The 16,051-nt window shown below is 42.0% G+C and overlaps 1 protein-coding gene across 3 annotated transcripts in view; it reads right to left on the reverse strand.

Annotated features, from left to right (window-relative positions):
- GMCL1 (germ cell-less 1, spermatogenesis associated) overlaps positions 1-16,051 on the reverse strand; it is a 182,993-nt gene that overhangs the window by 42,712 nt on the left and 124,230 nt on the right. For all 3 annotated transcript variants that reach the window (XM_073622005.1, XM_073622006.1, XM_073622007.1), the window contains 2 exons: positions 14,065-14,208; positions 291-360 (listed from right to left, as the gene is read on the reverse strand). In XM_073622005.1, the coding sequence (XP_073478106.1) occupies positions 291-360; positions 14,065-14,208 (214 nt within the window). The remainder of the gene's footprint in view (positions 1-290; positions 361-14,064; positions 14,209-16,051) is intronic.

The raw sequence follows: 16,051 nt of genomic DNA on the forward strand, positions 1-16,051 counted from the left end.
GATTGGATAGATTGATAGCAGAGCAGCCATTGGCTCCCACTGCTGTCAATCAAATCCAATGACATGAAGCTGGGGGGGCGGGACCCCCAGGAGAGTGTTTCTCCTAGGGGGTTATACGATGCGGGGAGGAGCTACCAGCGCCGCCGGGGGACCCCAGAAGAGGATGATCAGGGCCACTCTGTGCAAAACGAACTGTACAGTGGAGGCAAGTATGACATGTTTACTATAAAAAAAAAAAAAAAAAAAAAAACACATAGCTTTACAATCACTAAGATGTGTGATCTACTCACCCAGTGTCATTATCCTGCTCAGCTCGCAGCATAGTGAACCACTGTTGCTTGTATACAAAGGACAGCCACTCTGAAAAACAAAATAGGGCAGGGATTACCTTCTCTTTAAACAATTGCGGCACTTTGCCAGTGTATTATAAAATCTACACATGAACAAACCTGTATCCTCTAACACCAAAAACAAGAAAATATTAAAAACAAAATGTATTGCGCTTTTTGTATGCATTTTCTTTCACATGCAGAAAAGTGTGTGTGGCATCCATAAGATGCAGAGAATAAAGGCAGGTGTAAGGAAAATGTAAATCCTGTGCACATGTGCTAAGGAGATGCATCTTTACTGACCAACCCATGGGCAAAAGGAATTGACTTGAACCCAAATAAGCATCAGAGAAGATGGTAGATGGAGTAGAGGGGTAGCTTTGAACTAAGAGCTCTAGAAAAGGGCCAACAGAGATATTAGATTGCCATAATGTGCAAGTATGTTGTTCACAACAGCTTATGGCTCTTTGAACCATTATCAACACACATGCACAAAGGCAGAGCCTGATTAGTTTGAAGTACTGGCCCCTCTATCAGTCTATTGATGTGTGGTGTACTGCAAAAGGATATTGAAATAATTAATGATACCTAAATTCATAAGATATGCTTCACATCCATGTGTTTCAGTAGTGCATGCATAGAAGTAACACGCCATGAAAGTATAAGCATTAATTTAGAATGACACCCCACTGTACTAAAGGAATGCACCTCCCATCTACCTGTACTTCACAACGCATGTTAAAATTCATGCATTAATGGGATTTTGGGTATTTTTAAATATTGAAACAGTACACCAAGTAAAAGCTTTCTGTCCTTAAAAGGGAATACAAATAATTTGGGCATGCAAAACAGAGCTATAGCAAAGTTAACAGATCTATGCTGGAACTCAATGACTTGTGTTTAGGAAGGGATTATACATAGGTGCTCAACCTGTGGCCCTCCAGCTGTTGTAGGACTACAAGTCCCATGATGCATTGCAAGGCTGAGAGTTACAAGCACGACTTCCAAAGACAGAGGATGATGGGACTTGTAATTCCGCAACAGCTGGAGGGCCACAGGTTGAGCACCCATGCCTTACAGCAGGGGTCTCCAAACTATTTCCCTCAGTTGTTCAGGAACTACAATTCCCATCATGCCTAGTTGTGTCTGTGAATGTCAGAGTTTTACAATGCCTCATGGGAAGTTTAGTTCCGTAGTTTGGAGATCCCTGCCTTAAAGTAATGTTTTAAAACCATATTTCAATGCATAGTTTTTAAGCATACTAGTATATACATCTGTGTGAAAAAAAAATCTTTACAATATTGAATTCTCCTAGTATCTTGAGACCATGGAATACCAAGTTGCCAAGGAGCTCTGGCTTTTTATTTATGGGAAGATAGAGGCACTCAAAATAGTGTGATTAAGCAATTCAGAGTTTTAGCCTATGATTTGCATAGAGTGCTGTTTAATAGTAGGCCTGTTTTAAGGTTCCATTCACACCTGTGCAGGTGTGACAGTGCATGAACGTTTTTTGCATGGGGCATTTAGGACAGTCCATTCATTTTGGTGTGCTGCCCTACAGCAAAAATAGCACCAAAGAAGCACAGCACAGACACATGTAGTAGCAAATTACTTTGCCGACTATCAAAGGGTTCACAAAAAGCAAATGCAGCCTTATACAAATGTATTACAAATCGTATTTCTTGTTACAGGTTATAAAAAGTCTGAAACTTTAACCATTTGCCATGCAACCAATTTTTAAATTGTAATATTGTTATTTTTATGTCATCGGTCATATTATGTGAACAGCAGGGGACCAGGCCATCTGATAAAGCTTAGATTAGCAGCACATCCAATGCAAAAGAATCTTTGATAGGTGTAGAGCAGGGGTTTCAAACTCAATTTCATCACAGGCTGCATCAGCATTATGGTTTTGCCCTCAAAAGAGCCAATTGCATCTGCAAGACTATATAAATGTACCTACTCTTTACTGACTGCAGAGATTTGGGGGGGCAGAGACCAGCCTTTCCGCAGCTGCACAGAGAACCGCAAGATCTGGCAAAGGAGTTCCGTCTTCCCTTCTGCTGCCGACTGCTGAGAAAGTGGGAGCAGAGACAAAGAGGGTGTCCCAGCTGCCGGAGAGGTGCGATGACTACATGAAATGGCTTGTTGGGCTGGATTCAGCCTGCAGGGCTTGGGTTTGACATATGTGGCGTTGAGTGTGATAGGTGGTATGGGCAGTGGGACATTAGGATTTTTTTATTTGCCTGTAAAATACTTTTCTTGTAGTACAGTACACATTATCTGTAGTCATAACAATGGGTTATATGCAGCTACCTTCAGATGATTGGACATTGGCAAAAAAAAAAAAAAAAAAAAAAAAGGAAGAACATCAGGAACATCTCCAGCACCAGGTGGAAATCCACAATGCCCAGGAGTCTGGACTTGCTGGTTAGAAACATGGGGGCAGTTCAAAGACGAAGTCTGTTCATTCTATGCAGTCAGAATGTTGAATCTGAACAGTCTGGAGAAAAATTGGGCATATAGCAGAGCCTCAAAGGAGGCCACCATCAGTGCAAGAAACCAAGTAAAATCGAATGAAAGGACCATATGGTTAGATCCCTGACCTGAACTGACCAATCCTTTTAGAAAAAGGCGCTGCTACAGCAAAAGCTGACTTCGAGTTCTGCTGGGGTTCTGTGCAGCCGCTGTTCATAGTACACCTTGTATTTCTTTTTTCAATGAATACAAGGTATTTCTCTGATTGCATGAGGTGGAGATTGAGGTCCCTGCCCTTCTCCTTGTCCATTTCAACACTGTACCCAGCTGATCAGAGGGGCTAGGTACCATGTGATTATTGTGAATGGTCATCACATGGTACTGGTCATAGTGCTGATCCCTCACCTTCCCCTTTACAACAGAGGAAGGAGACAGATTAGTACTTATGAATGGGCACAGAATGAATGGATAAGCTGCTGATCTATTATCTGTTGCATAGAATCATGGGATTTTTTTTTTTCAAACTTTTCCAGGTCCCCGTTTTCTCCCAAGCCTAGTAGCTCCAATGTGTAATCCTCTCTTACCCTGCCCATCTGAACATAACCTCTTGATCTGCATTGTGCCACTGTAGGTGACAAGTACATTAACACCGTCAATTCCTCATTCCCCTGTATGACCTGGACATTAATACATCTGGTGCAGCATTCTCAAACTCCTCATTTAACCTCTTCTGTACTGGCATGTTCTTAACCACTTGCTTACTGGGCACTTATACCACCTTCCCGCCCAAACCAATTTTCAGCTTTCAGCGCTGTCACATTTTGAATGACAATTTCAGAGTCATGCAACACTGTACCCATATGAAATTTTTACTGCTTTTTTCACACAAATAGAGCTTTCTTTTGGTGGTATTTAATCACCACTGGGTTTTTTATTGTTTGCTAAACAAAAAAAGACCAAAAATTTTGCAAAATAAAAAAGTTTTTCATATTTGGTTATAAAACTTTGAAAACAGGTAATTTTTCGCCATCACTGATAGGCACTAATAAGCTGCACTGATAGGCTGCACTGATGATCAGGCAGTGGTGGGCACTGATGAGCACTAATGAAGGACACTGATTAGCATCCCTGGATGGCACTTATTAGCAGCACTGGTGGGCACTAAGGGGGCCGATGTCCCTCTAACAGAAACCAGTTAACGGCTTTCTTCTGTTCTTGTTTTGCCACAGTTTTTTAGAAATTAACCACTTGGTGCCTGAGCTATAGCGGCAAGACGGCTACAGCGTGTGCTTAAAATGTCAGGAGGGCATCCATGTACGTCCCTCCTGCTCTTGTGCTGCCGGTGCGCCCCCTGGGGAACGCATCCGGCACGCTCTGTGATCGCCAAATCCTTGGGACTTGGCTGATCACTGATCGAGGTAAAGGGCCAATTACAGTGGGCCTTTTACCACGTGATCAGCTGTCAACCAACGTCAGCTGATCGCGGAAGTAAAAAAAAGCTGGTTATCGCCATTTTGTACGGTAATGCACACAACCGTCATGGCCTATTATGCACGCTCAACCATGCAAGACTCCACTGCTGAAAAGAAGAAAAAGCATATTGAAAACTGGTTTAAAATTTGCTCCACAACATTTAGACCAGCCTTTTTCAACCAGGGTGCCTTGGCAAAATGCCTCAAAAAAATTTATCAAAAATTGTATACAAGCCAGCAGGTGGATCAAGCCTGTCTTTTCATTACACAAAGCCATGGGTTTTCATTATGCACCATTACGACTTTCTAGACATTGGCATCATCAATTAATAAGGAGGATGTCGGTTGCCTCCACAGCATCCTTGTTTAACCCTCCTTTGCCCCTCTCCCTCAACACTGGGGTGACATTAACTGACTAAAGGAGAAACATGGGAATAATCAGTACCAGTGTGCAAAAGTGAATAAATCGCCTCTAACTTTAGGTGTCCTATGCGTGGATGTTGCTGCACTGTGTAATGCCATTAGAATAGTTTTTTCAATTTTAGAATGGGGTGCCTCGAGACTTTCCATAATTTTAAAGGGTGCTTTGACTGAAAAAAGGCTGAGAAACACTGATTTTGACAAGCCTGTGAAATACTGGGAGAATATAGTCTGACCAAAATTGAACTCTTTGGATGCCATAATACACACCCCTGTTTGGAGGTCAATGGCACATACATCACCCCAAAAACACCATAACAACAGTGAAGTTTGGAGGTGGGAACATCATTGGTTTCAAAGAATGAAAAAAAAGCTGCTAGAATGGCCCAGCCATTCACGTGACTTGAATCCAATAGAACATCTATAGAAAGAACTAAAGATCAGAGTTCATGGAAGAGGCCCACGGAACCTTAACGATTTGAAGACTGTGTGTGGAAGAATGGGCCAAAAATCACACCTGAGCAATGCAAGTTAGCGTGTTTAATACTTTCCCCCATGCCATTCCATTTTATCACGCAACTTTATTTCTGAACTTTTTGTTTTGGTTTCTTTGTATGTATGGATTGCATGGATTTTTACTGACATGTGGTGAAAATTTCATGAAAATAACACATTTAGAAATATATTTACCTAGAAAAATGGGGACCTGTTCAATACTTATTTTACCCGCTGCATATTATCTTTTAGAACAAATATTTCAGATAGAATCTGTTACATAATTCCAAAACCAACGGAAATTAAGCCCTGCTGTCAGCCTGCAACAGTAAATGTATGACTGCACAGTCATCCAGATGTATCTGTTCTGAGCTATCCTGAAGATTACCTCTGTACTAGGACAGCAGATACATCTTTGTCCTCAGCCTACACCAAACAACAAACAAAAAGCGTACATTTCACAGACCAATTATTCAGCAGGGGCTATGGGCATAAAGCACTAACAGCTGTTGCTGAAATGGCAATTGCACAAACCTCCTGCAATGGTTGGTTCAATAATTATAAAACAAGCTAAATTACAGCACAGCAGCCTGGAAAATCATAACATTTTAGAACACATTATAAGTAAATGGTCTGTTTACTTTGTCTGCCATTGTATGGACAAAAAATGTAGTCTTAAAAAAGGCGATTCACTAAAACTTATTTCTCCAATTTAAAATGATACATATTTGCACGTTTACTTTGGGTTTTTACCTTCATGATACAATACAATGATTCCACTGCATTCAGTACACTGTTGGAACAGTAAAATCGATAAATTACATAACTCCCCACTGGCCTCAGTTTTGTAGCAAGCAATCGGAAGATCAAAATAACAGATAGGAGGGTTCTGTATCCTGTACTGTACTCTAGGTAACAGATTTTTTTCTGCCAAGGTAAAAATTCTATTTCCCTGTCATTCAGTACAGGACACACATTTTTAACCACAAAGAAGGGGTTAAAAGCGTCCGCGTTGCGGTGCTTCCAAAGCACTTTTTAGGCACATTGGAAGCGCTACCCATTCATTTCAATGGGCGGGGCATTTTGTGAGCGCTAAATGCAGCACTCCCAAACCACCCCAAAGATGCTGCTTGCAGGACTTTTCCTAACGTCCCGCAAGCGCACTGCCCCAGTGTGAAACGAATGGGAGGCGGTTTTAAAGTGCTTTATAGGTGCTATTTCTAGAGAAAACCACCTCAGTGTGAAAGGGGTCTAAGACAGATCCCCCAGATTCAGGGGAGGAAGGAACCCGATTGCCACACATCCTCCCCTAGACTTTAGGGCAAGCTCGAGGACTCGCACCCTTCATCCAGTGAGAAAAACACACACAAAAGTGAATGAGTGACAAACGTGAGGAGAAAAATAAATGGTGGCCATGCAATGTGCATTGGTTAGGTTTTGTGGCCTGGCTGCAAAAATTGCTCCAGAATTAACCAAAAGGCCTAGCTCATGGAGACACATTGCAGGAAAAGTATTTAGTGCCGAGACCATGTGCCTTTTCACACAGTACCACACCTAAGTGTTACTAAGAGCGCCCTTAGGGCGACCACTCGCAGGGGGCACAGACACCACAGACTCTCTGCCTTCCTAGCCCATTGCCAGACAAGGTAGACCCATTAAAATTAGGAAGAACTGGGCCCATCTGGTTTTCCCAGGCGAATTACTCACATGCCCCATCTGCCTGTGGGTGCCACGGTTTCTGTTCCAGCCAGTACTAGCCTTCAGAGCCCCAGCATACCAGCAGGGATGCTATACAGCCAGCCATTCCTACCAAGAGAATGGCATGACAGCAGAGCACTCCTACTGGACAGAGATAAGAACAGATACTACAGTTGATCTTACCTGAGATGCCTAAAAGCAGTCCAGCTGAGGTGTAGCAACACAGCAAATAGCACCAACAGGCCCACATAATAAACGGGTCCAGAAGGCTATACAAACTCATGGAGAAGCTTGTACTTAAACTGTGGTCAGAGGAGGCTTGAACAGCCACGCAGTATAACTTAAACATGTGAACAAAAGTCTTAGGGGCAGCCTTGCATATCTGAGAAACAGAAGTTTGATGCTGGAAAGTCCAAGAAGCACTAACAAATCTGGTAATGTGTGCATTAACAGGGAGAGGAGGATTCCCATCTTCAGACTATAGGGCCCAATGAGAACGTGTCTGATCCACCTAGCAGAGTAGAGCAGGAAGACCTTGTGGGAACCTCCAGGAAGCACAAAGTGAATCCAATTTCGTAAAACCAGCAATAAATGAGAACTTAATACTTAAAGAATACACCATGTCCAGACAGTGAAAAGAATTTCCCTTTGATGTTCAAAGCTGGACATAGGGAAGAAAGAACAATACCCTGATTAAAGGTGAAAGAAAGACTGCCTTTGGAAAGAAGTAGGCCATACACCTCAAGAAAACTTTGTCCTTGTATAACAATTAAAAAAGACTCCTTACAAGATAAAGTCATCAACTCAAATGACTGTCTTCTCAGAGGTGATAGTCAAAATAGTGATAGTCAAAAGAAATAAACCACAAGAAGAGACACATCTTACAGGTAAGGTCAGACAAGGAAATATCCTTAGTAGGTTCAAAGGGTGGTTCCTGTAGACCCGAGAGAACCATATTGAGATCCCAAGGGAACATAGACTGAACAGGGAGAGAGGATGAGATCTCAGATCCAGCCTGGGTTGAACGCCTCCATTCAGTTTGGGAATAAGGCTAGAGAAGAAACTCAAAGCACTTTCCTGTAAAAAGTACAAAATAAATAAATGAAAAGTGATAAGCCCTTGAAACTAAAAGCTGCCAAACAGCAGGAAGCAGATCCACCCACTGTGACAGTGACATGATGGAATGAGACAAGTTGGAAAACATGAAGCTGGTAGGAGACAGTGCAAAACCCTAATTTTTAGCCCTTGAAAACAACACTCTGGACCCAGGTGTCCCAGAAACTTTGTGAAGTGAATCTGCCAAGCCATGCATACTGTAGTGTAAAGCTGTAGGTAAAAGGTCCAACTGACTGGATTGAGGCATCAATCAGGATGTAACTGGGACTCCAGGCCATGTGCTTAATCCAAACAGAAATGGACTGGACAACCGTGGGTTGCCAGTTTCTTTGGCCTGCCAAAGAAAACTTCTAACCTCTTATCTCCCAGATCTTTGAACGCAGGAGTCTACTACAGGAAGTGCCCATTTTCTAAAGAATCTCAATAGGAAATGTGAAAGGTTTGGGATAGGATACTGTTGGGTGAAGAGAAAAAAAATTCTCTGGGTGAGGCCAAGTCTTCATACAGGACCGGCTTCATCAGCAAAATTACCCAGAGAGGTCTTAGTTAGCTTTGGGAATCTGAGAAACCTCTATACTGGATACCATAAGCTAGCCATGCATGGATCAAAATTTGGCTGGTTCAGCAGAGACCAGCCAAATTTTGATCCATGTGCGGCAATGGTGGTTGAACAGAAGTCGATCTACTGTTCGACTTCTGTTTAACAGCCCAGCCTATTTTTTGTGCTCAATCAGTGCCCCAGGCTGAAGCACAGATTTGTGTATTCTGAAGGTGGGGGAGTCTACCTGCTGTCAGAATACGAAGACACAGCGGAGAGGATTCCCACATCAAATGTGTGGCTGAGGGAATTGGGTTAGCTTTTTTGTTCAACCCACTGGTTGAAGGAAAAGAAAACTGACCCATGTATGGCCAGCCCTAGGGTGAACAGATTCTGGCTAAACAAACCCTGGGCCTGCTGACCAGGAATAACTGAGTACTTCTATAAACTGGTCCTTTAAGGACTGAGATACTCTGAACGCCAGCGCAGGTTTGAACGAATTATCTGTTGGACCCTTTAGCATATGAGCATTGTCTACTGGACAAGTCAGGTTTTTGTTTACAGAGGATATAGCAACGTTAATTGCTGGAACTCCCCATAAAACCCTTCCTCCGTAGAATAAAGTATCGAGAACTTTTTCAGAGGAAAAAACTGTTTATCTGGGTGCTCTCACTCAGAATATATAAGCTTTCTTAGCCATGAATGGATAGAAAAAGCATGAACAGATTGGGGGGGGGGGGGGGGGGCGGGCTTTTATTGAACCCAAAGCAATCGACTGACTGCGTTACTGGTAGTAGAAATGTGGAGCAGACCAATTCAGTGAGTGACTTTAAACAACCTTTCCTGCAAGCTTGATACTTCACATCAGGTACTTCAGAAGAGGAGACATCGGCCTTTTCCTGGTCCTAACGAGAAATTCGCCATGTCTTGCTCCTTGTTCCTCAGTATGAGGGTCCTGAGCAATGGACGGGGACCTGTTATGCTTAGTCCCACTCTGGGATGCAATTAAAGCATTAAACTTTAATATTAATATTCAATATACTGAAAATTCTTTGATGGGCTCTTCAAAAGAGGAAAGATCAGAGGCACATTTGCTGAGACATATAAGCATTATTCCTATTATTTAACATAGAGCTTTGACCAGAAACTACACCTTTTTACTTTTTCCCTAAAGTAAATTTTAATCCAATCTACACAATGTTACATGCTTTGTAGTCTATATTTTTTCAGTTACATGTCTGAAGAGATCCTCTTTAATAGTTCCATATCCATATGGACATGAAACCAGCATATGTGCCAGACAAGCCAAGCTAGAAATAATCCAGCTATGTATTGCATTGGATAAGAAGAATGATAGAGAAAAAAAGCACACTCCCTATTCTGCACTACTTGGACAGCAGACACTGCTAATGCAATAAATATAGCTACAAATGTTTTTCAGGACCGCACACCAATATAATAAAATCACAAAATGGCTTCAACTGGCTCCCCACCTCTCAGGAAAGACCCTCTAACAGGTTTCATCTGTGTAGGGCTTAGTCAGAGGTAGACATCACCAAATACTGTACAGTGGCTTTAGGTGAAAAGGTCCACATTAATAGCATAGATTTACAGTATATCTGGGAAAGTATTATGCTAGGTATGAGAAAATATGGGGAAAAAAAACAAAAACTTAAAGCGTTTGTTACTCTGACTTTTCATATTCCTGATAAGTCCCTGCTGTACAATGCACTTGAATGAGAAAGCATCCTGTTCTCTTTGTATTGCTTCCTTTATGTGAAATCCCTGGTGTTCCTGCCAGTCCCTCTGCTTTCCTATTAAAAACTAACCAAATTAAGGAGAACACATCGTGGTCAGCTCTCTAGCTATGCTGGGAAGTCAGTGGGTTCTCCTCCAATGATTAGACTTGTCCCGATACGCCCCCAGCTGCACAGCCATTACTGGGAAGCTCAGTGTGCTGCAGCTTCTCTCCCTCTAATTGGAAGATTTTCCCTCTATTACAGTTCTGGGGACAAGCCAAAATGGGGTTTTCTTTTAACTTTCGATCATAAAAGTAAGCAGGACAAATAAAGAGGGCGAATCCCATCAATATAAACCTGACAGATGTTCCAATCCCTCTCCACGCTATCAAAAAAATAAATAAATAAAAAAAAGTTTTACTTGTAAATCTATTATAATTTTGCAGACTCTACAAACAAGCTAGGTCAAATGGCAAGTTATTTTATTACAGCAAAGTAGTGAGTTTTTATGATTTAGCAACTGTACTAAAAAGTTTGCTGCAGACTTGTGATTGCTTATTTCACACAATGAATACACTGGAGGACAAGGGAGATAATTTCAAAAAGACACAGGAATTGTAAGCTAAATTAAATGAAATGTAATGCTATGAAAAAGATAGATTCTGTAATTAACCAATTTGTAGGTACAATGGAACAAGCTGGAAGTAATAACTAGTATTTATCTCGTACTTTAACAGCAATCAGCTTATTATGAATAGGTTACATATGCAATTATCAAGTAACAATAACACCATAACACATTATTAAGTAAGCATTGAAATAGATTGTTAACTCTTACATGTTTAGCTAGCAGTATCTAGAGGGACAGAATTCCAGCAGTGCCTTCTATACGTGAACTTGCTAAAAGGAAGATCCAATGTCTACAACTACAGTGGGAAGAAAGTCAAACCCAAAATACTTAAGTAGAAGTCAACCCTAACACTAAAATCTCGACATCTTCAGACAGCTACAATCTAACACTAATCTATCCAGCCCTGTAAAGAAGAAATCAGTATACATAGCTTTTCTGAAGCCAATCCGACCCAATTCCACGCTGAGCTGTCAGCCGCAGCGTCGCTGATTAGGTGGATACAGAGGACACACCTGACAACAGAAGCCCCATAGTAAGTCTATGGGTGACATCACTCCCCATTCATTTCACAGCCTATTGTTGGCCCTGTCCTCTGCAGAGCTTCCGTCACTGGAGACCATATCGGGTCGGCTTCAAAAAAAGGGATGTATACCGATTTCATATTTACAGGGCTAGTTTGGTTAGTCTTAGATTGTGGATGTCTGTAGATGTAGGGATTTTTGTGTTAGGGCGGACTTACACCTTTAAGGGGTTGTAAAGGCAGAAGGTTTTTTTTATCTTAATGCATTCTATGCATTAGGTTTGAAAGCCTTCTGTGTGCAGCAGCTGCCCCAGAACCCCCTAATACTTACCTGAGGTCCCTCTCTGTCCAGCGATGTCCACGAATGTCTCAGCAGGCCAAGATTCTCCTTCCTGATTGGCTGGGACACAGCAGCGGTGCCATTGGCTCACGCTGATGTCAAAGTCAGCTAGCCAATCGGGAGGAGAGAGGGGCGGGGCCAGGGCTCCTTGTCTGAATGGATAAACGGAGCTGTGACTCAGCTCGAGTGCCCCCATAGCAAGCTGCTTGTTGTGGGGGCACTGAACAGGAGGGAGGGGCCAGGATCACAGGAGAGGGACCTGAGAAGAGGCGGTTCCGGGCTGCCATGTGCAAATCCACTGCACCAGGGCAGGTAAATATAACAGGTTATTTTTATAGGAAAAAAAAAAAAAGGGAGCATTTACAATCACTTTAAGCTGATAACACACAACCAATTCTAATATCCTGTGCCTTTATTGAACACACCCATTAAATATTTACAGTGCTGGAGGAAAAAGTAAGTGAATCCTTGAAGTTATTAGCTGGTCAAACTCACTTTGGTAGCAATGACTTTAAGGAAGCATGTTTAGTAACTGGATCAGACCTGCACAACATTCAGGAGGAATTTTTGGCCATTCCTCTTTATAAAACTACATAAGCTCAGACACATTTGTAAAATGTCTGGTGTGGACAGCTTTTGTTGAGGTTGTTCCACAGCATCTCTATGGGTTTAAAGCCTGGCCTCTGACTGGGCCTCTTCTATAGCCAGTCCAGTGGTGGATTTACTTTGATGCTTAGGGTCATTTTCCTGCTGCATCACCCAACTAAGCTTCAGCTGGTGGACAGCCATCCCAACATTTTCCTGTCGGATATTTTGATAACTGTTGGAATGGATTCTCCCATTGACTGCAAGTGTAGCAAATAAGAGTGTACAACAAGTACACAGCACATATGGCGCTTCTAGGAGAAGTGCAAAGTCCCTTGGTCCATTGGAACTTTCATCTAGAGACAGGGTAGAGGAATGGATGAGGCAACTGGATGGAGATGGACAGATGGATGGCTGAACAGGAGAAGGGACCAAGACTGGAACCTCTGCAGCTCCCGCAGAAGATCTGGGTAGGATCACCTTAATGTAGAAGAAAACTAAAAGCAGGGAGCTGAGGTCAATATCTAATAAACACCATTTTAAAATAAGGAGCACACATACATTGAAGTTAGCATGAAACTGCATGGCTAGGGAACACCTGAGACCAAGCAGCTGTAATCAGTGGGAGGCTGTAGGCATCACTGAACAGACAGAGACCAAGGATGACAGGGAGCCAGCCAGCTGAAAGTACATACATTAGCGTCGGCGTTCTAGGAAAAGAGGGCAAAGTCCCTGGAAACGCGTCATGCACACCCTCTCTCCCACCATCCCACCAGGCATTTTGACAGCGGTCATCCTCGTATGCAGCCTAGAACACCACCAGTAATACCAATACTTTTAGCCAGCAGGCTGGCGCCCTGTCATCCTCGGTCTGTTTGCTCAGTGATGCCTACAGCCTCACACTGATTACAGCTGCTTGGTCTCAGGTGTTCCCTAGCCATGCTCTTTCATGCCAACTTCAATTTAAGTGTGATGACTGAAAGTGGTCTAGGCCCTGAGGCAGCAAAGCAAGCCCAAATTATGATGTTACCTCCACCATACTTCACCGGTGGGATAATGTTTTGATGTTGGTAAGCTGTGCCCTTTTGGTGCCGTACATAGTGCAGAGGATTATTCCCAAACATTTCTTTTATTTCGTCAGGCTACAAAATATTTTCCCAGTAGCAATGTAGTTTGTCAAGGTGCTCTTTGGCAAAAACTCAGGCATGCAGCAATGTCTTTTTTTCTTTTTTTTTTTTTAAAAGCAGCGGCTTCCATCGTGATGTTCTGCCATGCACACCCTACCTGTTCAAAGACATATGTATGGTAGACTCATGAACAGGAATATTTGCCAGTTCTGGTGATGTCTTCGCTGGTTTTTGTGGCTTTTTCTTAACCTCATTGAAGTTTCTGCATTGTGACCCTGAATGGAGCGGTACGGTTCGGTTGCATGGGCCACTTTCATAATGGAAACAACCAAAATAGCGTACCGTACCGAACTGCTCAGTGGAAACGCAAAAGAGAACAGACTCCTGACCTAGGTGGAGGGTCAGATAAGTATAATACTTCCTAAATGTTGTAGTTCATAATTTTGCGACGGGATCGCTTTAACATAAAATTGACAGGCACTCTTTATAACGCTTGCCAACTGACTCATATCTATTGTTTTATTCACTCAGCTTGTCTCACTACTGCAGCACATTACCATTTCTTCGCATTCTTACCTGAAGGGATCAAAGCATCCCGTTCAATAATTTTTGCTGATGCCAGGTCACTGATGATGTACTGCATTCTCAAATACCTGAAGACTGGCACAAATGGGCAGCCCTGCTCAGTTTCCAGGAACACAAGGTTACTTTCCTCCAACTCTACCAAAAAAATAAATAAAATGATGATAGATAAATAGAAAAAAGGGTTAATTGTTAAGCACTTTGTTCCTTATGTAGATGTAATGGCACCCTATTAATGCTGTTATATTTGAGTGTATGCATTAAGTCAGTTGCAGCAAAAAAAACAGCAGGTCTGGAATACTCGAGCGTGTGTGTTTTACTTCCAATTGTGTTACAAAAGTGGTCATCCAAAGGGTAAAAGTTTTCCTATGCAAATACTGGCTGATGTTCAGATTTCCTATTCAAATAGCCAAATACACAGATAAAATATACATATAAAACTACTTTCATGCTGGAGGCGGTTTTCAGGCTTTTTAGCACTAGAAATAGCCTCTAAATAATGCCTGAAATCTGCCTCCCATTCATGTCATTGTGACTTTTCACACTGTGGTGGTGTGCATGTGGGGTGTTAGGATAAGTCCTGCAAGCAGCATCTTTGGGGTGGATTGGGAAAGCTGTATACTGCGCTCCCAAAATGACCTGCCCAATGAAATGAGCGCCTGCAAAGCGCTTCAGACGCGCCGCGACATGGGCACTTTTAACCCCTTCTTCGGCCACTAGCGGGGGTTAAAAGCGCCCCGCTAGCTTCCCAAAAAGTGCCGCAAAAACGAGCAGCGCTTTAACGCCAATGCTGAGCGACCCCAGTGTGAAAGTAGCCTTAGGAAGTCGTTTTCTCTGCTAAAGGATTTGTAATTCTATCCATTTAGTCCTGAGCTTTAAAACACTTTACCACACAGCACAACAGGGCAGGAGACCTGATGTGTCTCTGCTGCAGGTTAGTATCACTTACAGACCTTACCGCTCCTCCTGCCTGAGACTGAATAGTGAAGGAGAAGCACTGGACTTGATGAGACTATTTTTCTGGCACTCTGCTCTCTCCTCCTATCAAGCTTGCTTCTTGTTTTGCAAAAGAACACAACTGTACATCTGACTAAAGTCTTCCTCTCCTAGTCTTGGGTACAATTTTAAGTCCGATTCAGGTACTTGCTGTCTTTGCATTAAAAATCTATTTAATGATGTATTAAGAACTTTGTTCATTTTTGTCTTATATCTGCCTGGAATTGAGCGTTAATTAAGTTTTAGCAGTCAAGGTTCTTAACAAGGATATCTGCTCTATCTGGATATAAATTTCAAAGAGTCTTTTTACAGTCACCAACTGTCCCTTCCCAGCAGAGATTTCAATCTCACCAACTGTATTAAGGGCACAATAGTTTCAGAGACTTCTGATGAATGAGCCAATATGCTTTGCAGAAATATATTGTTCATTCTGCTGAGGCATACTTAAAGTATGTTCATGTAATCTGGATAAGCAGACTGCATCTGTATGTAGAAATAGTGAATATTTCAGTTACACTATATGATTGGATATGCCATTTTACATTACTCATTTTACAAGTATCCAAACAGCATAAAATGCTTGCACAGTTCAGCAGTTTGCCAATAATAAATGTACTTGCTATAAAAAGAACTTGAACCGAATTAACATCTATAAAAACCTCTACAGAATAAACAAGTTTACACGTAGCAAGCTCCTCAGTTGGGCTGTAGAACAATCCATTTGTACTGACCACTTATTGATTATCCTATTAAACCAGCACTCTGGAACAAAGTATTTAGAACAAAATGAAATAGTAGAGGTTCTTACAAAAGGAAATGCTGCTCTCTCATGTGTACCATAAAATCAGTGTAATAAAAAGAAATGCAAGCTGGTAGTGTTAGAAATTATCTAAAAATATAAATTTGCACAGAATGAATCCACAAGAAACAGAACGATCTCTAAAATGTACTTTTAGTATGTGTGGTATCGTTATTTAGCTCGTTC

Source organism: Aquarana catesbeiana, linkage group LG03 (assembly GCF_042186555.1).
Source record: "Aquarana catesbeiana isolate 2022-GZ linkage group LG03, ASM4218655v1, whole genome shotgun sequence".
NCBI classification, from domain to species: domain Eukaryota; kingdom Metazoa; phylum Chordata; class Amphibia; order Anura; family Ranidae; genus Aquarana; species Aquarana catesbeiana.